Source organism: Drosophila subobscura, chromosome O (genome assembly GCF_008121235.1).
Source record: "Drosophila subobscura isolate 14011-0131.10 chromosome O, UCBerk_Dsub_1.0, whole genome shotgun sequence".
Classification (NCBI taxonomy): Eukaryota; Metazoa; Arthropoda; class Insecta; order Diptera; family Drosophilidae; genus Drosophila; species Drosophila subobscura.
The window spans coordinates 897,454-921,187 of record NC_048533.1 but is presented as its reverse complement, the minus strand read 5'-3'; the positions used below and the strand labels follow the sequence as shown (position 1 = coordinate 921,187).

The following is a 23,734-nucleotide window of genomic DNA, read 5'->3' as shown; positions in this document are numbered from 1 at the left end:
TGCCGCCGCAGTGCGAGAAATGCGCATCACGTTTTACGTTCTGGTGACTTGGGAAATACCGGGAAATGGGTAAAAACATTCCACAGCGCCATGTTTAACTAGGTATTTAACACAAGAAAAGGAAGTAAAAGATGGCAAAACTATAGCTTATAATTCGTCTGGGGCTTAGCTATTTAATGAATATCAAAGAAATATTCTAAAAACATTTGGTTACGGAAGCGCTTAAATTGCTTCTTTCAATCTGTTTAATCTCTCTTTCAATCGACTTACTATCTATCTACTTGGCACAAGCCATGGTGCTGAGCGTTAAGTTCTCATCTGGCTGCCACAACCGAACCGAACAAACGTCAGCGGTTCAAATGCTAGTAATGATAATTGCTAATAATGATAACTGAAATGAGATTGCCAAGTACCCAGAGAGGAAATTTAATAATTGTCTGCCTAAAAGACAGATCTTAAATAAAAATTGAAAGACGGCTCAAAAAAAAAAACGAGAAGGGACATGTGAGACGCTTCTTACGCGTCACAACTTTTATACCCGGCACTCAGTACTACATCTGCAACTTTGCGGTTATTTGTCAAATTTTACATTTTTTCTTCATCTGTCATCTACATCAACAACACTACACGCTCCTTTAGCTCGCCACCCTCCCCTAGAGACACACACTGCAGAGTCGCGGCAGAGGCAGAGGCAGAGACGTGTCAGGGGCAGAGGCCATAAAAAGCGCGAAGCAGAGTGTGAATGCTGCGGGACGGGGTGGGTTTGGCCACTGCAAATTAATTTCTTCATTGTGTCTATAATAATGATCCAATCTTATCCCAATTTGGTGATCTGATAGATATCAGAGCCTAGTACTCAGAGACTATAAGAGCTAGAGCCACCAAATTTTGCATCCAGACTTCTGTATGCTCACACTGTTACAAGTGTATTTCAAAAATGAGCCACGCCCCCTTCCGCCTCCGCAAAAGAGCGAGAACCTACCAAATCTACAATTTTGAAGATAGCAGAACGCCATTCCGTAGGGAATGACCATATCTATCAGATCACCAAATTGGGATACGATTGGATCATTATTATAGCCACAATGAAGAAATTAATTTGCAGTAGCCAAACCCACCCCGTCCCGCAGCATTCACACTCTGCTTCGCGCTGTTTATGGCCTCTGCACCTGACACGTCTCTGCCTCTGCCTCTGCCGCGACTCTGCAGTGTGTGTCTCTAGGGGAGGGTGGCGAGCTAAAGGAGCGTGTAGTGTTGTTGATGTAGATGACAGATGAAGAAAAAATGTAAAATTTGACAAATAACCGCAAAGTTGCAGATGTAGTACTGAGTGCCGGGTAAAAAAGTTGTGACGCGTAAGAAGCGTCTCACACGTCCCTTCTCGTTTGTTCTGGTCTTAATTAGCAGGAGCAGCACCTATAGATGAAAACGAGTTGGAACTTTGTACGACGCTTCGTACGCATCACAACTTATACCCGGTACTCAGCCAGTATATGAATATGTACATATGTAAGTCTGTATGTACATACATATGTACATTCATATGTATGTAAATTTAGTGTGATACATACATATGAATGTACGTATGTACAGATATATGTACATAAATATGAAACGTTTTGATTTTTTATACCCGGTACTCGAAGAGTAAATAGGGTATATTGTATTTGTACGGAATAATGGATGTACATATGTAACGCATAGAAGGAAACGTTTCCGACCCCATAAAGTATACATATCCTTGATCAGCATCAATAGCCGAGTCGATAGAGCCATGTCTGTCTGTCCGTCCGTCTGTCCGTCAGTCCGTATTTTAATTTCGAATTTTACATTTTAAATGCTTTCAACAACTGTCATCTACATCTACATCAGAGCTCACACCAACAAGCCCTTTTAGTTGCACGAGGCAGAGTGTGCGAGCGAGAAAGAATGACAACAACAAGCAGGTAGAAGCAAAATTGTTGGAAGGGTGGGGGATGCCACTGCAAATGAATTGACGCTGATTTTCGACCTTTTGTGGGGGCGGTAGGGAGCTGAGCTGATCAAGAATAAATATACTTTACAGCAGGGCTCGGCACGGCCCTATCCCATGGGTGCGGGACAAGGCGCTGCTGCTGCGCTGAACTCACGGACACGCGTATTGCAGTGATTCGTACCAATACCAATATTGTGAAATGTTCCGTTTTGCGTGCGTCTTCTCACACAAACGCAAAAACGGCTCGTTAATTGTATGGGTGCCGAGCCCTGCTTTACAGGGTCGGAAACGATTCCTTCTGTGTGTCACATTTTTCGAGCACAAACCCAAGAACATAATGCATAAGCAAACAGTCTTCGCAGGCAATCCGTTCTGCATTTCTATTACTTTTCTTTATGTTGCTCATACATTTTTGCACATGAGACGCGGAGTATTCTTGCAACAATTTTTCGGATTCGAATGTGCACATGCTTGCACATGTATGTGTATGCATATACACTTTTTTGCCACAGCTGGTTTGCCACTTGCCACCAACCGGCAGAGATGCAAACTTCATTATATACAGTCTGCAGGAGTAGCAGGAGGGCAGGAGCAGCAACAACAGGACAGAAGGAGCATCAACTCTGGAGTGTCACTGGGACTAGGGGCGAGACAGACGCCTGAGATTATGCAATTCATTTAAAGGTCCTTGTCGCCATTGGGATTTACACACAGTACAGTCCCCAGACACCTTTCTGCACGGTTATAATAAACGTGCCTCCCACCACAGTGTGGGAGGCGCATTTTAGGCACTATCAATAACTGATACGACAACTCCCCCTGCGTCATAAGGCTTCCTGCAGACAGCAAAAGTGACAAAGTCAACTCACACCCCGCTCCCCCAAAAAACTTGTGCAAATACAAGGTAAACTTTTCGGCAGAGAGCCTCGACAAAGTTTTAAGGAGGAACAATGCGACTCCCCGCTGTACCATCGAAGCCACCAAAAGGAGGGGTGCTCGGAAGCTGTGGAGGCCCCCTCCCCGAGCTCGTTTACAGGACAAAAAGCTTGGTGCTAGAAAAAAGTCTTCTCCAGCCATAAAGTGTCCACGAACATGCACGAAAGAAGGTTTCTGCGGGTATTCATCGATTTGTCGCATTTAAACTTTTCTGATATATGCCATTTTCCAAACTACAATCCCCTCTAGGCTTTTCTCTTTCTTGCGGGGAGTTACACATTCTGTTCAATTAAGGTTAACATTTGCATACGAGCAGAAATCATAGTTCGAGGAGTATCAAGGCATCACATAAAAACCGATAAATATAAATATTTGCGTGCAGCAATCGATGCACATTTATGGCTTCTTTTGCTGGCAATAAAAATGTTAATATTTTGTTAATGAAACATTTGATATATCCTGCAGATACAGGCAAGCAAAATCAGAAAGAAATTAAATATCGAATTTTATTGACTTTTGACTGACAATTTCTTTCAGTGGGTGGGCAACTTTCCTTCCCTAATAAAGTTTGTCTGTCATTTTCCGCATAAATTGAATTGTCCGATTCACTTAAACACGGGGACGGAGCGGATGGCGCGTTTGGAACAGCGAAATTGTACTTTTGGCTGACAAGACACGCCACTCGGAGCCGGACTCAGACCCTCATCTCAGACTCCCTTGCCCTGCCACCACCGCCTTAGGTCCTTTTTTCCTGTGTCTCGTCTCAATAAATAAATGAAAAATTTGTGCCAAAGTTAAGGGGATTTTCCTTATTTATACCCGGTGCTCGAAGAGTAAAAAGGGTATATTGAATTTTTGCACGAAAGTAGATGTATGTAAAGCACAGAAGGAAACGTTTCTGACTCCATAACGTATATATATTCTCGATAAGAATCAATAGCCGAGTCGATTTAGCCATGCCTGTCTGTCCGTCTATCCGTCCGCCTGTCCGTCTTGTTTTTCGGCTAGTACTCAGAGACTTTGAGAGCTGTCCGAGAGTTTTCACTGTCCGTCTTGTTTGTCGGATAGTACTCAGAAATTTTGAGAACTAAAGACTTAATATTTAAAATTCGAAAAAAACAAAATTTTACATACATACGTACATGCCTATGTACATACATGTTTATTACATACAGGTTACATGCATACCTATATACATATGTACATATGTACTTGTAAATGTACATACAAACATAAATATATACTGACTGAGTTGTTGGGACGCCTACGAAGCGTCCTTACTCGTTTTTCATTGTTTACAATTGTTTTCCCTTTTTTATTTATTCTGGTATTTTTTCTCGTTTTTCCTTGTTGTTGTTGCTGTTCTTGTGTTCTTGTTTAGAGAAGTATGTATCTGCTTCAGCACACAGCGGGTTTCACAAGTATCATAAAAAAAGGCTCGCCGCTTGTTGTTTATGCCACCTTTTTCACTTTATTGAAGCCGTGGTACCGACCGACTCCACCGAAGTGTTATGTCCCAGGAAATCCTTGAGGAACTATTTCAATATAGTATGAGATGAGGGATCTTTTTCCTGAGGGTTCTGCATCATAAATCATTAAAAGAGCAGGTCAGCAGCGACTGCAATGGCGCAATGATTAAGGCTGCTTCTAATGAGGGACAAATAATTTTTATATTTCCGTTTTTCTTTTTTTGAGGACAACAAACATCCATTTTATATGTCGTATAGTGCAACAAATGGCCGCGATATGGCTACCAATTGGAAAGTGGATTTCAAATGCTTTGACAATTTATTTGTAAAACAATTTTATATTTTAGCGGAATAGCAGCAACATCTTTGGATTGCTGCGCTTAAATATTAGAGGCATATGTACATATAACACTACCAGACACGATTTTATCTCAAGGAACGAAACCCACTTTTTATGAAAGATATGGGGCATACAAATGGTCTGATGACAACTTTTTCTTTGAAGATTTTTTTAATTGTGGTATTCTTTTAAAAGTTTTTTTTTCAGATGTAGCGGTTTGTTTTTTTGCACATAACTTAAGTATCTTAGATCTGATTGTAAAGAACTTTGTTTATCTGAAAAACTCATTGATGCAGCTAAAACACTTTTTATTAAGCTTGGAAATGCAAAAATGTGGATTTTTGTAACGCATATTTTATTAAATTTTGTTTTTTAAAAGTCGGAAAAAGTCGAAAAAAGCTTCATTCGGCGTCGTTTAAGGTATTGCTTATCAAAATCTATGGAGATACGACTGAGCTATGAATGCTTGACCAATCCTAAAAACTAAATAAAAACCCGTATTTTTCCATTATATACCACCATATTTTAGGAATTTTTTGAGTTTCAGTATTTTTCGAGTATTGAAGCACTAACCAAATAGTATAGCTCTACACGCACTAATACACATGTAGCTGGGGCTTCTAGCTGCGTGTTCTACACGCACTAATACTGGGGCCCCGGCAGAGGACTGGGACTCCAAGACGCACATATAGCGGTGACGTTTCGCTTGCCCTAAGTTGAGAGTCTACCATACTATTTGGTAAGTGATTGAAGCCAGAAATTCTCTGTCATTTGGGCACGCAACCCTCCAAGTACTGCAATAGAAAAAAGAACACAATTCATACAAAAATGTAACTGCCCAATATCTATCTGAAAAAGTCGGTTTGGTTCCTTGAGGAAAAAAAGTTTGATTTTGTCTAGTAGTGTAATTTACGGCTTACAGAGAGGGACAAAGACCAGGGCTGTGTCTTCAAGTTATCTAAGGTCTGCCAGTCGACGCTGCTTGCAAAATCCCCGAAAATATATTTGAATGTATGCACATATGTATGTATAGAGTCATGTACAAATGTACATATATAGAACTGTGATATATTTATTCGTTTTATTTTTTCTGTGTGGGGCAGGCCGGCTTATCAGCTGTCTGCCGCTCCTTACTCCTAAACGAATGAGCTTCATGAATATTTATCCGCGCTGTGCTCTCTCGATATCGAACACTAGCATTTATATATGTATATATATAGAAATGTGTATCCCCACGCATGTGGCAGAATTCTGCTTAAAAGTCTGACAGCGTCTCTGCCGATGTCTCTGGGTCGCCATTGCCTTTTGTCTCTTGGCTGTTTACGCGACGGATGCGCAACGCGCGTCCTGCCGGGAGGAAACTTAACGTAGCTCTATGGTTGATCTGCCTGCTATAACTCCTATCCTAACCTATACTCTATACCCTTAGCCTTGTTTTGTTGTTAATGGCTCTGCTTCGATTAGTTGCCTATAAGTTATTTTTTATTTACTGACTTTTTTCGCTGCCTTTCCAATCGATGGGATACTATTTTGCTGCCTTTTTTTTCCAACAGCCATCGTTATACATAGTGTACACCACGCCCATACATATAAACATACAGACAATAACAGTAAATTGAAATACATTTAAAGTGGTTAACGTGCTCGGGATTGTTTGTCTTATCTGCAAAATTCCTCAGGAGATGAGTCTCTTTCTCTGCTCTGCTTTATTGTGCCTCCAACTACTCGCATTTATTCTCGTTTTATATAGAAGCCAGATTAATGTTCCTCGTGTGAGTAGCCAAACAATTTTCATAAGAATACAACAAGATATGAAGCAGTAGCTTTTTTATAGTATATTGTAGTATGTTCATTTGATAATTACAATTGTTCAAGTTCAATGTTTTGTGGAGGAAGCTTTTTAAGAAAGCTTAGAAGTTTTTAATATTTTTAAACAAAGCATTCCTAAAGCATTATGACACATGCATAGATGCTGTTAGGGAATTAGAATGCGTTAGAAAATTAATTGTCTGAGATACTTTGTATTTCGAAGAAAAAAATATAAAGTTATAATTCTTTTGCAAAACAAAGGTACAGTACAGAACACATACAAAAATTTTTCCATTCCAGAAAACTGAAAATAACTCGTCTTAAAATGATTAATCTCAAATATGTACATTTGTGCATATGTGTGTATGTATACAGAACTTTGGCTCTTTCTAATCAGATTTTGAATGATTACCTTTCTAGGAAACTATCATCCCCTTCCCATACTAAATCCAAAGACAATGTAGTACCAAGATGAGTAACGCCATACGATTTATTTTGCACACGAATTTTTCTGCCTGGCTCTAGCGCTAGTTACAGGCTCGCGACAAATGTATTTGTGCAATCGTATTCTAGATCTGCATGTATAGGTTGTGAGTCTAAGCACTTTCGGAAGACGTTTGCACCCTATACTAAAAACCCCCTTATTTAGAATATACTTTAGATGAATGATATTTTTTGTATTATAGAATATATTCGAAACATATTAAAATAATTTATACATGACTTCACCTGCGAGTAAATGTCAGTAGGGTATTCAGCGTGCATCATGCCAACTCGTCGATCGGAAAATAATTTTCAAAGAAGAAAAACTCTCTGGAAAATATTTTCGTGTCGAAAAACGTCGCTTGGCTTGGCTCACACATGCAAGCGGATTCTTTTTATAGATTTGTCTTTGTTGTCTTTGTTAATACCCCCCAGCCCGTAGAATGGTCATACCCGTTGCGGTGAAAGTCGTGGTCGTCGGTTGGAGATGGGCTCGCGGTAAAAATCCGGTGATGAGCAGCAGGAAAGAGCAGCTCAGGATGTTGCTTCGTATTGGTCCCATGTTGGTTATTTTGTGCCGTGGTATCCCCTGCTATATTTGGTAATATGATAATGTTCTAGCCTAAATGCACGGCTGAATTATTCAATTAAATCACTGTTTATCCCGGTTTTCTGGTCGAACTTTTGTCTCTTTCCCGGAGAGCAATCTTAATTGTAACTGTAATTATTTTAAATGGCAGTCAAGTGGTTGGCAAGCAAATACATATAACAGCTGGAAGATACCCTTCATTATTATCATAATCATAAGAGTTCTCTGCAGCAGCAGCTTTGGGAGAAGGATAAGCTCAAAACTAGGCACAAGTAGTAAATCACAATTTTTGCGCGTGAAAAGTTGTTCATTTTTGTAATGTATTTTAATGTGCAGATCTTATTTATGGTTACTGGAAGATATTTTTTTATTTTTTTTTTTAATCATATAATTTACTTTGTAATGCAAACTTTAAGAAATATCTTACATTGTTTTTTTAACTACCCGACACGATTTTCCCTCAAAGAACCAACTTTTTCTGAAAGATATGGGGCTTAGATATGATCTGATGATATTTTTTTTATAATTTAAAAAAATTTGTATTTTTTTGTAAGTCTATTTTTAGAGGTAGCTCTTCTTTTTCTCACGTAGCTTAAGTGTCTTATTACATCTGGTTGTAATGAGCTTTTCCATTCTGAATAACTAACTGATGAAGCTAAAAATTTAATTCACCGTCTGGTGAACTTTTAAATTTGACTTTTAAAACGCAAGAAAAGTCGAGAAAAAGTATTTCCTGTGTCCTTCGTATTTTTTTTGTGTACAGGTGCAATAGTTTGGCGTCGTTTAATGTTTTGCTCATTAAAATCAATGAAGAGTCGGCTTAGCTAAATTGACCAACCTCCAAACCCTTAAATTTAGTTTAGTTTTGTTTTTTTCCCCGAGTACTGAAGCCAGAAAAAACTCCAAAACTAACTGCCAATTTTAGCTCAGCCGTGTCGACATAGATTTAATGAGTAATATATTAAACGACGACGAATTAATGCACCTGTATACAAAAAAATAAGAGACACGGGATATAAATTTTATTTAATTTTTAAAGTCAAAATGTTGCTAAAAATACCGCTGAAAAGTCTACTTTTTTCAATTCAAAGATTAATATTTCACAAACGGTAAACTAAAATCACTAAGTGATGCATCAATTGACTTTTTAGAATAGCAATGTTCTTGTCAACCAGATCTAAGATACTTAAAGAATGTGAAAAAACGAACCGCTACCTCTGAAAAAAACATTAACAAACGAGAAGGGACGTGTGAGACTCTTCTTACGCGTCACAACTTTTATACCCGGCACTCAGTACTACATCTGCACCTTAGCGGTTATAATACATTTTTTCTTCATCTGTCAGACTGCAGAGTCAGGGCAGAAACGCGGTAGAGACGCGGCAGAGTGGCGGCAGGAGCAGAGACGTGCCAGAGACAGAGGCCACAAACTGCGCGAAGCAGAGTGTGAATGAGAGAATGTGTAAACAACAAATATAAGCTGCGGGAAGGGGTGGGTTTAGCCACTGCAAATTAATTTCTTCATTGTGGCTATAATAATGATCCAATCGGATGCCAATTTGGTGATCTGATAGATATGGTTAAATCTATGCGGAGGCGGAAGAGGGCGGGGCTCATTTTTGAAATACACTGATTTTAGTGTGAGCATACAGCAGTCTGGATGCAAAATTTGGTGGCTCTAGCTCTTATAGTCTCTGAGAACTAGCCGACAAACAAGAGGGACGGACGGACGGGCGGACGGACGGGCGGACGGACGGGCGGACGGACGGACGGACAGACAGACATGGCTCAATCGACTCGGCTATTGATGCTGATCAAGAATATATATACTTTATGGGGTCGGAGACGTTTCCTTCTGTGCGTTACATACAACCGTTATTCGCACAAATACAATATACCCTATTTACTCTTCGAGTACCGGGTATAAAAATACCAATTTGGAACTTCTAAAAAAAAAAGTTCTGTCATTAAGTTAATATAAAATTAATAGAGTATACATTTTTAATTATCAGTTTTATTCAAGTATTCTTTTATATTTCGAATTTTTAATATTCGTTTTTATACCCGGTACTCGAAGAGTAAATAGGGTATACTGTTTATACTGCACTTATTAAACATTTTTGAAATGATTTTCTCATCTTTTATGAAATATTTAAATATTTTTGCGAATAAATTATAACACTATAATGTGTTTGTTTCAATCTAGATTTCTGGTTGATAGTTATATTTTTTATTTAATGCTCTCTTTGTTTCCGGCGTGATTGAGACATTTCTTTGTTAGCATTCCTCACGTTTATTGCTTTAATTAAGCCAGTCTTTTCATAATCCCCATGTGGAAAATGGTTAATGGTGTTTTAAGTCTGGTAAGAAGAGAAAAAAAACTACCCCGTTGACTGTTTACATTTAATTGTAATTTTTGCACTTTGACATGTCAACAGGATTTATGGGCATTTCAAATGAAAACTGATAAATGTAATTAACAATTATAACGGATTAATGTTTGCACTCGAGGGACTCTACAGGACATTACAGGACAGGTGTGAACAATAACTGCGATTCCCTGTGGCCATGGATCCGGCTGAAGAAATGTAATTCAAAACGGTGTCAAGTTCATCCAAAACATCCAAAACAAAAGCCAAAAGTCCACACAAAATCAAAACCATTTTATGACAGGCCAGGACAGGACATAAAGAGAACAGCTAAGAGAGAGAGAAAGAGAGAGACACAGCGAGAGAAGAGCAGAAGCAGATTAGTGCAGACAGAATGAAAGAGCGGGACACTAGATGAAAGCTGTAATCAAAGGTAACGCGCAGAAGCGTAAAAAAACGGAAAATCCAAAACGCACACAGGAAAAGCTTCCGCATTTGTGCCGTGGGAGAGGGGAGGGAAAGCTACTGCTGCTGCTGCTGCTGCTTGGATGCTGCCGCCTGTGCGACGCCACCAAAAACTGGTTTCAGTTTGTCTTTCAACGTTTGTCTGCCAAAATTGGATCTGCCATTGATTTTTTTTTTTTTTTTTGCTGGCCAAAAACAGCTGCGTGCCTTACAAATTATTTATTTAATTTATTTATTTTTATTTTATAATGATGCAAATATTTTTGTGTGCATTTCACTCTGTTTTTCAATTTTTATACACTTGTCACTTCTTAAATAAATTTGTAGTTTTTCAAACGATATTTGCTTGGTTCAAAATAACTTCCGTTCTCGCAGTTATCCTGGCAGAACCCACAACACACACTCACGTCCTCTTGTGCGCAGAGTCCGAAACTGACTGAGTTCTGTCCCCGTGGCTTTGGTGGCACATCTGACACGATGGAAACCCAGCAGAAGCATCCATAGCCGCAGCCACAGCCACCACTGTGGGCAGCCAGCATCCACCGAGCGGGAAGCTTGCGCTCGGCATTTTTGATAAGAGTCTTACTCACATTTTGGCAAACACTCAAAGCTTGCACACACTGAGCCACTGAGTGAGTGCTAGCCTGAGCCTCGGAGTGAGTGCTAGTCTGAGTCTGAGCGAAGCGGAGGGCTCCTATGCTCGCAGGAAACCCCCATGTTCCCCATGCTATCTCCGGGTGCAGTTTGTGCGCAATTAGATTTCGATTTGTCAAAACAAATCAAAAATCCCAAAGTAAGCACAGAGTCACTAGTGTTAATAGGCTGTTTCTTTATAAAAATAATTAATCTAAAGTGCTTAAAGTGGCGGCACATAAATCTGGTGAGTACACAAGTATTGTTTTTGTATTGTGTCGTGAATCGGCTGATAAGGTTTGCTTTGACCCAGTCTCTCGCCGCTTGTTAAGTTCCGGATGAATTTTTGTTAGCTCCTTTTGCTCACTTTATTGTGGGTCAAGTTTAAGCCGATTCCCCCCCTTTTACACATATAGTGCACGACGCAGTTCTCAAGAGTTCTCCGTACAGTCTACAGTCCACTACAATTTTTTCCCGCTTTCCGAGTCGCAATTGTTTAGCTAAATTTTCAATGCATTTTGTAAAGATTAGAGTGCTAGAGCATTTCCACAGAAGCTTAGGGATTTATTCTGCTTTCGTCAGACAATTCTTTGGAATGGAATTTGATGACAATTGTTGAACATTTTTAAAGGGAAAATTATATGTATTATATTGCATTGAAATATTAATTTCTGAAAATACCAAATAACATTTAAAACAATTTAATTGAAAAAAGTAAACATTTTCGAAATAATTCAACTTGTTTTGGGGCATTTTTTTGGTAAAATTTCCAACGAAAATGCAAACCACATAATATAATAGACTGAACACCTTTACGCTAAGCTTACAGGCCAATTGTTTCTTGTAGATTTACCTACAGTCTCATTGTGTGACATTCTGTGATCTTTTGCAACGAGATATCTTTGTTTGCAGAGCTTTCGACAATCGTCCAATTAATCAACTTGAATTGAGCTCTTTTGTTTCGTTGAGCATTTAAGTGCAGGCCTTGAGTGTTTTATGCTTTTGCAGCAAAGTTTATTAGCCAAACTTAAGTTTTGCATGCATGAGGGTGTGTCTGTGTGTGTGCCAGCATGAATTAGCCTGATGCAATACTTTAGCCGGATTGCACTTGACTTGACGCCTGCAGTTGGCCCCTAAATAAGACTCAGACGCCAGCAGCCAGCTTCAACTTCAGCTTCAGCTACGCTTGTTTGTTGGTAATTTAACAAGCTTTAGTCCGCTTTCGACGACACTGGTCACATGCCATATACATATTTGTATGTGCGAGTGTAATTGTCGTGCAGCTGAGTGCTATGTGTGGCAAATCGGTGCAACTGCGGCAACTGTTAAAAGATTAAACCGAACCAAATATTTGCGACTGGCAGTGTTTTGCAGGCAAGCCGCCCAAAAAGTGGCCAATTTTTGCGACTGGTTGTGGTTTACAGACACACGCCCAAAAGTAGGACTATCTTCAAAATTCAAATCGAATTTATAAAGTATCTTTCGGGGGCACCCGAAAGCCTACTTTTGGGCTGCGACGCTGCTTGTGCTGCGAGTATAGCTCACGTTAGACTGGTCTGTACACCAAACTAAAACGAGAAGGGACGTGTGAGACGCTTCTTACGCGTCACAACTTTTATACCCGGCACTTAGTACTACATCTGCACTTTAGCGGTTATTTGTCAAATTTACATTTTTTGTCAAATTTTAAATTTTTTCTTCAACCGTCATCTACATCAACAACACTGCTCACGCCAACACGCTCCTTTAGCTCGCCACCCTCCCCTATAGACACACACTGCAGAGTCGCGGCAGAGGCAGAGGCAGAGACGTGTCAGGTGCAGAGGCCATAAACAGCGCGAAGTAGAGTGTGAATGCAGCGGGACGGGGTGGGTTTGGCCACTGCAAATTAATTTCTTCATTGTGGCTATAATAATGATCCAATCGTATCCCAATTTGGTGATCTGATAGATATTGTCATTCCCTACGGAATGGCGTTAGTTTTCTGCTATCTTCAAAATTGTAGATTTGGGAGGTTTTCACCCTTCTGCGGAGGCGGAAGGGGGCGTGGCTCATTTTTGAAATACACTTGTAACAGTGTGAGCATACAGAAGTCTGGATACAAAATTTGGTGGCTCTAGCTCTTTTCGTCTCTGAGTAATAGGCGCTCATCAGGACAGACAGACGGACAGACAGACAGACAGACATAGACTCGGCTATTGATGCTGATCAAGAATATATATACTTTATGGGGTCGGAAACGTTTCCTTCTGTGCGTTACATACAACCGTTATTCGCACAAATACAATATACCCTATTTACTCTTCGAGTACCGGGTATAATTAAATGTAGGGGCTAATAAAAAAAAAAAAACACACACGGTCACACTTAACAGCTACTAACTAACACTCACAGACTCTCACCAACAGTTTGAGCTTAAAAATTAAATGAAAATAAATTCAACAGGAGCACTCCAGTAGTGAGGTCGTAGACACCTAAAAGTCCAGCTGTTCAGCGTGTCCATGGGTCGGTCCATGGGGTCAGGGGTTTTAGGGCACTGCATACATGACACTAAATAAACAGCCAGTTGTTACTTACACAGAAACGAAGCCAAACAAATGGCAGAAAACACACCAAATAGCAAATAGAAAGAAAGAGAGATGGCAGGATGGCCAAGGGGGAAAACATAAGGAAATGGTTAGTTCTGTGACATTTCCAAATTGAAAAACTACAAATTACTGACAACAGATTAGTGTGAGAGAGCGCACTCACGTAGGTTGTAGGCAACAGCTGCATCCCGTCCCGTGAATAAATCCCTCATCCAATGCTTGACTTTATAAGGTCCCTTCCAACGCACGACGCATGGCCATCGCCTTGGCAGTAAAAGCAACAGAGAAAAAAATTGGCGCTGCCAAAAAAAATTTCTTTCAAAAAGCCTCAGCAAATACATGGTGAAGAAACCCACCCAGAAAACTCCTGAGAATACAATCTTCCTTTTTATACTCGGTAGTCGAAGAGTGAATGGGGTATATTGTATTTATAACGTTTACGACCCCATAAAGTATATACAGAACTCTATTTTCTATTCTTGATCAGAGTCAATATTCGAGACTATGTCTGTCTGTCTGTCTTATGAGCGCCTGGATATCAGAGACTATAAGAGCTAGTCACCCAATTTTCTGTTAGGTTTCATTTGATATCACACTGTTACAAGTGTATTTCAAATTTTCGACACGCCCCCTTCCGCCCACACAAAAGGCGAAAATCTCTCATATCCACAATTTTGAAGATACGAAAAAACTATTAACCCAGTTCCGTGGAGAAAGACTATATCTATCTATCTATCTATAATATAAGATTGGCTCAGATCATTATTATAGCCAGAATAAAGAAAATCATTTGCTGTGGCTACCCCCTATCCCCTCCAGCAGCTTTTTTGCTTGCATATTGTTGTCATTCTTTCTTGCTCGCACACTCTTCTTCAAACAGTGTGCCGCTCTGGTGGAGGGCGGCGATCTAAAAGGGCGTGATGGTGTGAGAAGTGAAGCAAAGCTTTGTAGAAGCAAAGGGCAAAGCTCTTTTGAATTTCGGTTTATTTATTGATACGCAATGCGAGTTCCTAAACAAAAACTACTGCAAAGAGAGAGAAAACTAAAAGCAAATATGCAAGGTACAACTAAAAATCAAATACCTCAAATTCTGGCAAGCAATTTCTGAGATTTAAATGAAACAAGATACAAAAATAACAAACACTGTAACTCTAACTGGCATAACCTCTTACACTCAAAGAGTTTCTGGGATCTGACCTCTGAGATTAAAAGAGTTTATGGGGGAGTTGGGGAGGGGACAGTTTTGCTTTGCTTATTATAATCAACGATTTAAGAGATGTGCTTCGACTCACCTCTGAACTTGCAGCGCTCCAGTCGCTCATCGCTGTGGTCCGGACAGTCTGACTCGCCATCGCATACAAATCTGATGGGTATACAGGCGCCACTGGCGCATTGGAATTGCTTCTCCTCGCAGTAGTTGGGGATGCTTTGAGCTGCAAAATCAAATGCATATTAATTAATTAAGTTGAAATCTTTGGGTTAGCCGCACACTATAATTAAACACCCACAGGAGATGCTAGATGACAGGTCCAAAGAGGCCATGTGTTGGAAGCCAAATCAAATTCATAACTAAAATTTAAGTTGAAAAGTTTGGATCGTTAGGCACAAACAGAGAGAGAGAGCGAGAGTGAGAGTAGGCCAAGGCTCCCTGTCGACAAGCTTTAAAACCCTTTTTAATGAAAGCCGCAACTTGACAATACACGAAAACTTGTAAATAATGAAAACCCAGTAAAGGGTCGGCGAGGTTACATACATACATATGTAAGTATGTATGAGCATATGAGTATATGCTTGAGCTACCTCCTCGACCGTCTGGGTCTCCTTTCTGTGTGTGTGCTTTGTGGTGAATATAATCGTAAGAGTGGCAGAAAGTTGTTGGGAAAATTAATAAGCGAGAATTTGATGTGCAAAGTAGTTTCCCATTTCCCCCACAAAGGATTGGCCAGAAGTGTTGGATTGCTTCATCAATCGTTTTATGGCCCCCTTGACATTTCACTCAGCCACTGTTTCATTTCCTCAGTTTCGCTGTCCCGCTTGCTCTGTCCCGCATCCTCTGTCCCACTTCCTTTTTTTTCACTGTCCCTCTTTCTTGTTTTCTGTCTATTTCTATGTCTCAGTGTCCCCTCTGCTCTGTCTCCCAATTAGCATACAATATGCCAACGCAAATTGACTTTTGGTTAATGTGCTGCGATTATGCTTAAAGTGTTCCAAGTTTGAGCTTCAACGGAGAGCCAGTGCTATGCAGTGCTATGGCTCTGTGGGTATAAGGTCTATCACTGTGCTGTTTACCGCTTACCGTTTAAATGCGCGTATTTAACTCAAATTGAAAATTGACAATTAGGCAGGCAGCGGCAACAACAACAACAGCGTCAGAGCACGGCAAGCACAAGGGGCACACCCCCAATAACAAGCGCATGTGGCATGCTAGACATTTAATTATACTATAAAATATATAGAGTATTTCGAATGGAAGATATCCCGTGTACTGGGACATGTTTTGTATGCTTTGGGGTAATCGAAAATCCATAGACAAACACTCCACAGAGTGTCGGGCTACTGAAACACTTATAGACTTCGAAACTTCTTCTCTTAATGTCTATGGATTAAATCTTTACCTTATCGAATTAACATTGCAGAATCTGTTTACAATTCGATTATTAGATATGGCATGGCACAAGCCATGGTGCTGAGCGTTAAGTTCTCATCTGGCTGCCACAACCGAACCGAACAAACGTCAGCGGTTCAAATGCTAGCAATGATAATTGCTAATAATGATAACTGAAATAAGATTGCCAAGTACCCAGAGAGGAAATGTAATAATTGTCTGCGAAAAAGAAAGATCTTAAATAAAAAGTTGAAAGACGGCTCAAAAAAAAAAAAAAAACGAGAAGGGACATGTGAGACGTTTCTTACGCGTCACAACTTTTATACCCGGCACTCAGTAATACATCTGCACTTTAGCGGTTATTTGTCAAATTTTACATTTTTTCTTCATCTGTCATCTACATTAACAACACTACTCACGCCAACACGATCCTTTAGCTCGCCATCCTCCCCTATAGACACACACTGCAGAGTCGCGGCAGAGGCAGAGGCAGAGACGTGTCAGGTGCAGAGGCCATAAACAGCGCGAAGCAGAGTGTGAATGCTGCGGGACGGGGTGGGTTTGGCTACTGCAAATTAATTTCTTCATTGTGGCTATAATAATGATCCAATCGTATCCCAATTTGGTGATCTGATAGATATGGTCATTCCCTACGGAATGGCGTTTTTTCTGCTATCTTCAAAATTGTAGATTTGGTAGGTTTTGGCTCTTTTGCGGAGGCGGAAGGGGGCTTGGCTCATTTTTGAAATACACTTGTAACAGTGTGAGCATACAGAAGTCTGGATGCAAAATTTGGTGGCTCTAGCTCTTATAGTCTCTGAGTACTAGGCGCTCATCAGGACGGACAGACGGACAGACAGACTCGGCTATTGATGCTTATCAAGAATATATATACTTTATGGGGTCGGAAACGTTTCCTTCTGTGCGTTACATACAACCGTTATTCGCACAAATACAATGTACCTTCGAGCCAAGGTACCGGGTATAAAAAAACAAGATATAGCATAAAAGCTCTTTTCCGTGGATAACTTCTCACTCTATCACAGTACAGCTCAGCAGCAAAGGGTCTTTCCTACACTCATTCAGGTACAATTATACACTCTTGCATTCTAAAATACCACTGAGAACACTTGCTAGACATGTCATGCGTTGCATTGCCCTCAGCAGACACACAAAACAGACAGACGTTTGATGTGCTCTTCATTATCATGGGATATTTGGGTGCATGCGAAGGCGCAATTCCGCTTCGTTTCATTTTTACTTAAATTTGTCATACATATGAATGTGCATACATAGCTATGCGTGTACATTTATGCTGAGCAATTTATTTCTCCCTCACTGTTCCTATTTCTCCGCCTGTGCACTTTGCAATCTCTCTCTTTATGCATGCTGTGCCATGTTTATTTACCTCTAGATATATTCCACCTCCTGTGCTCCGGTGCGCGCTCCTATGCTGTTCTATTTCATTCTCTTTTTTTCTGTGTGCTGCAGATTCTTTATTAGCCTGCCCCCGTAAATTATTAAAAATGTGCGCAAACATTTTGCATTTATTAAACTTCATTCCCAGATGAGAAGGATGGTTTTATCTGTGAGAGAGATCGGATATTGTTTATCTATTTTTATTTCCAGTTTCAGACATAATTTAAGACACTGAAAATTGCTTAGTGGGTATTTTATTTTCTATGATTGGTTTTCCCATTTCAATATTTTCGTGAAAAAAGTGAATGCTATTTGTATCACATTCAATATTTGGGAACAGTTTGTTTTCTGTTTATTTCGAAAAAAACACTACTCGACAAAATTTCACTTTTTATACCCGGTACTCGAAGAGTAAATAGGGTATATTGTATTTGAGGGGAATAACGGTTGCATGTAATGCACAGAAGGAAACGTTTCCGACCCCATAAAGTATATATATTCTTGATCAGCATCAATAGCCGAGTCTATGTCTGTCTGTCCGTCTGTCTGTCCTGATGAGCGCCTAGTACTCAGAGACGATAAGAGCTAGAGCCACCAAATTTTGCATCCAGACTTCTGTATGCTCACACTGTTACAAGTGTATTTCAAAAATGAGCCCCACCCCCGCAAAAGGGCAAAACCCTCCCAAAACTACAATTTTGAAGATAAAAAAAAAATCAAAAACTATCAGATCACCAAATTGGGATCCGATAGGATCATTATTATAGCCAGAATGAAGAAATTAATTTGCTGTGGCTAAACCCACCTCGTTCCGCAGTTTTTATTTGTTTTTTGCACATTCTCTCATCTTTACTCTTGACCCTTGACTCTGCAGTGTGCGGCTCTGGGGAAGTGGGCGAGCTAAAGGAGCGTGTAGGCGTGAGAAGTGTTGTAGATGTAGATGACAGATGAAGAAAAAATGTAAAGTTTGACAAAAGCCGCTAAGGTACAGATGTAGTACTGAGTACCGGGTATAAAAGTTGTGACACGTAAGAAGCGTCTCCTATGCTTCTAACATGACTTACTTTTTCTGATTGATTTGGGGCATCTATGAATATATATCGAATATCTACTGTACCAAGAGTACTTAAAATGAACACACTGTAACACTTCGTTGCAGTGTTTACATAAACAAAACCCCGGCGGCTGAAACATGAGTCGATCGGCGCGCTAACAGTTAAGTGCAAGTGTCAGCATTCTGTTACACGCGCAGGCTACTTGACCGAACTCAAGGTTATGCATATACCCCTGCGCTCCAGCTTAAGAGAGCATAATTATAAACACATAATACATAACATATATATAACCGTCTCTCTGCTGCCCAACTGTGGGCAGCGCAGCGATCGGAGTTAGGCTTAATAATAACCTAAGGAAAAATGTAAAGAACAGAATCAACTTGACGTTGGAAGCGGCACCTTCGCTGCCTCCAACCAGAATAAAAAGATACTTAAATTCTGAAGTGAAAAGTGTTACATATTATTACATGTTATTACAATATGTTTTTTTTTGAATGGCAGAACTCTTGTGCATGTACATACAAATATATGTACATATGTAACGCACGGAAGGAATTTCGAAAAGGGATTGCTCTCCTGGGGGAGCATACAGACGCCTCGCAGACGGTAAACTAAACCCAGAAAGTGTTTGGGTATACTTTATAGATGCATTTATCAGCTTTGTAGTATATCAAAGTTCACTACAAGATACATAAGTATCTTATGTTATGTGAACAACCACAAGAAGACTTAAAAGAGATCACCCGCTGGACCTCCCCTGGATCTAAGCAGCTAGACATAATAAAACTATTTATAATAACATAATTATAAGATAACTGAAATAAGATTGCCAAGTACCCAAAGAGAAAATTTAATAATTGTCTGCAAAAGACAGATCTTAAATAAAGTTAAAACACGGCTCTACAAAAAAAAAAAAAAACTGTTATGTGAAAAGAAAGGAATTCCTTTTAAAAAATATATTTAAACAAGAAGCGACGTGTGAGACGCTTCTTACGCGTCACAACATTTATGCCCGGTCCTCAGTAGGACATCTGTACCTTAGTTGTTTTTTTACATTTTACATTTTACTCCCTCTCCGAGAGTCACACCGCTCAAATGTAGAACGACAGAATGTGCAAAAAATTAAAAAAGCTGCTAGACGGGGTGGGCGCAGGCATTGCAAATTATTCGTATTATTATTTCTTCATTCTGGCCAGAGACCGTAACTGTTATAACTTTAATGTAAAATTTTTAAAACTTTTTTATATAAAAGTTAAAATTAACACTTAATTTTAATTTTTTTCAATAAAAATCAGAATTAAGAGTTATTTTTAATTTATACTTTTAAAATCAAAAATATGAATTAATTATGATTTTTATAATAAAAATAATAAAAAAACGAGAAGGGACGTGTGAGACGCTTCTTACGCGTCACAACTTTCATACCCGGCACTCAGTAATACATCTGCAATTTAGCGGTTATTTGTTCGCGGCACTGCGCGAAGCAGAGTGTGAATGAGAGAATGTGCAAAAAACAAATATAAGCAGCGGGACAGGGTGGGTTTGGCCACTGCAAATCAATTTCTTCATTGTGGCCTTAATAATGCTCCAATCGGATCCCAATTTGGTGATCTGATGGAAATGGCTATTCCCTACTGAAAGCTAAAAACTAAATATAAAGGAAAATAGTGAGATCCCTAAAATTCGTCCTTGAAGGACATGCGATGTATCACATGAAAAGTATACCCTATTTACTCTTCGAGTACCGGGTACAAAAATATTTTTTAAATCAAAGTTCTGCCGTTGAAAAAAAATGAAACTACCAATGAGCATGTTTAAAGCCCCAACATCTTTGATTTGGTTCGAAGCGGGCAAATTATAACACGGGTAGTGTTATTAAAAGCGAGATGAAAACATTTTTAATGTTTGAAGAATTTGATTTGGTTTGTTGGGTATTGTCTTATTTACTTTTTAATGATTCTTTGGCTGCATTGAAGAGTGCTTGTCTACACATTAATATTTCCAAAACATTTACCATAATTTTAAGCCACATCAACAGTAAGACTTTCCATTTCCATTTCACACACAGTGCACTGCTCTTTCATTGATATATTCACAGTCGAGTTCATCATTTCCATTTCAAAGTATTATTATTTATTTTTTAAAGCTTTTCTCTCTGCCAGCAATTTAACAAAAATTAAATCAGTCGAGCAATAATTTGTGGTGTGGTTTTGATAGACCTAGGGCAGCAGGCTGCACCACAGCCTTCGATAACAGAAATAGCCGACAATTTGATTGACAGAATCCCAAATGGCGGCCAGAACCGACCACCAGCAGAACAGGAGCAGCGGGCCAATTAAATGTTTAATGCGAAGTTCATTGAACAGTTTTATTTTACTTTATTCCACCATCACCCAGAAATCAATCACAGGGCTTGAGGCCCGAGGCCATGGGCCTATGAGAAGTAAATGGAGCCTGGTCAGAAGTGTTTCACATGAAAATTTCTCACCATTAATTCAATGACAGAATGGGGGGAATGAAGATGGTTAGCCAAGAGGGCGAAATAATAAACAGAAATCAGCGCAAAAGTCAATCAGAGTTCAAATCAATATAAAATCTTTATTAATAGCACAGAAAGGTTGCCGAAGGTTGATGCCTTTCCTCCCTTTGATTCTTCCATCATATTTGATGATTAATCAATGATTTGTTTTAGGTGCGGTTAACCACTAACCAAAATAGCCATGGAAAATTACGCAAATAGATACAAATGTTGCAAATATTTCATGCAGATAACATTGTGGGTGGCAAAGGCAAAACAACAAACCGAAAGTATTGTGAGAACTTTGCACTTATCAGGCGTTTCGATAATTTTTGATAACAATGTGATGCATTCGCTTAAAAGCGACTTAATCATTGTGGTATTTCTCATTACTAAAATATATTTGTATACATGAGGTTTCAATTGAAGAGGCTTTTCCACAGCTCTGCGATAACATCAAGTTCTTGAGCAGAGATACGAGTGTTTGACATTTGATTTTAGTTTTGTTTTGGGTTTTCAAGCCCTTTATGTGTATTTGTATTCCCACAAATATTTGCTTAAGTCGCTAAATCAATCTGAGTGAGTGCAGAACTCGACACAACACCATTTATGACCGTTTTGCGAGTTTCGGTAACATTTTAAAGCACATCAAACCCATTCAAAAGTAGAGTAGCACCTATCAATCTGCGTAGTTTCTGCTTATCTGATTCTTGAACAAAAACGTATTGCCAATTTATAGATTGTATGTGAAATGAAATAGACGTTGCTCAGCTGATTTTGTTTTTCTCCCTGGTTAGCGCCTCGTGAGCAACTTTAGATAATACAGATAGTTGGCAGACAGTGAAGTCAATATTATCAGTAAATGTGAGTGAGCTACAATTTGGCAGACCTCTTATCAAAGCAAAGACGTAACATTATAGTTTTAATAGTTTCTGCAAAGATTTAGGGTTAGTCATAAATATTATGCCAAAACATATGTTCAAGAATGGATTTGCTTATCAAAATTTTACCTTGAAATATGGGAAATGTTGCTGAATAAAGTTTCTTCAGTTATTTCTAAGATGTATTATTCGGCTCATTTTGCGCAGCTTTATCTAAAAAATTATAATTTCGTGTGATTTTACCTCTTTTTATCGTAGACAGCGATAAGATAAAATAAACTTTTGCAATTACGATAAGGAAAGAGAAAAAAAATGAACAAATAATTGTATAATCATGTGAACATTGCGCTTTGAACCGTGTAGTTGGATACGAGAATTCCAGTCGTTAAGACTCGTCGTTTGAGGGGAACTCTCACGGCTCTTCGAAGCGGCTCTTTAGGCTAGTTTCGCTAGCGAAAATTGCTCTTAAATCACTTATTTGGAAAAAAGTGGCCTGATCGCTAGCGTCATACCATTTAACAATGAAACAACCAACAAAAATTATTCACACTTGTTTGTTTATGGATGTTGTTGTTTGGTAGGCGACACGCGAATCCGCCGATGACTCAGTTACTCGTATTGGCAGGTAAAAATAAATGATTATTATAACCTAGCAAGGCCTTCTAGAAGGTTTTCCTTACATATGTTGCCAGTTGATGAAAAATGTACCGAAAGGTACAGGTGTTCTATCGGGGATCCCAACGTGGGTAGCGCGTTCCTGCTACGAGCAGATGTTATTTTTTAGCTTTCACTGAGAAATCTATATAGGAAAACGTCATCGGTCGGCAGTCATTTCTTTAGCTTGAATTATGCATATGGCTTCCTCAAACGAATTTCTAATGAAATTCTACAAAGTCTGAGGGAAGTGTAGATACATGGGGGGAGGGGGGCAAGTCTAATTTGCTAGCCAACAAATCACGCCACCTCCGATGAATATTTTTATTTACAATTACATTTTGGCTCGAGTTAGAATTTTCACAACGCAGCGCATTGCATCGCGGCGTATGCGTAATATTTTAATTGTGACCCAACACAAATGTATACATACATATGTATGTATTATGTATTTATTTTTAAAAAGAAATTCTGAGCTACCAGCTAAACTGCCTTTTATAATTGTATGTTTCTCTTAGCATTGAATTACAGTTAACAAACAATCATTCCCTTTGAATGTGGCTTGAATATGTATATCGCTTATGAAATTTGTCACTTGCACACAAAGAAGAACAACAACGAGCTCTGAACCACCGAACACTGAAGACGAGCCTGAATAATTGCAACGAACAGTTTGTTGTTTGCGTGACACTTATTTGGCTTCCATCATGTGCTGGAAGTGGCTTTTGGCCTGGGAACCAGTTTTTGTAAAGAGCAACAATAAAAAACTAAGAAAGATTTTAACTCATAATAATACATAATGGAAAATTTTGTTGTAATTAAGGCCCATGACCATCTACGTACCGTAGATGGATGCATGTATCTGGACTTTGACTTCAGAGCACGTTCAAATTCCAAGCATAATTAGCCGAGTTAATTATAAAAGACTGCACTTAAAAACAGAAGC

At 39.2% G+C, this 23,734-nt stretch overlaps 1 protein-coding gene across 12 annotated transcripts in view; it reads right to left on the bottom strand.

Annotated features, from left to right (window-relative positions):
* Window positions 1-23,734, bottom strand: part of LOC117898913 (low-density lipoprotein receptor) — a 50,714-nt gene that overhangs the window by 22,611 nt on the left and 4,369 nt on the right. For 6 of the 12 annotated variants that reach the window (XM_034808603.1, XM_034808607.1, XM_034808604.1 and 3 more), the window contains exon 3: window positions 14,949-15,089. In XM_034808603.1, the coding sequence (XP_034664494.1) occupies window positions 14,949-15,089 (141 nt within the window). Of the gene's footprint in view, window positions 1-7,465; window positions 7,722-10,842; window positions 10,949-14,948; window positions 15,090-23,734 lie in introns of those variants that run through there. The other 6 variants (XM_034808611.1, XM_034808610.1, XM_034808609.1 and 3 more) reach the window with 4 other exon arrangements.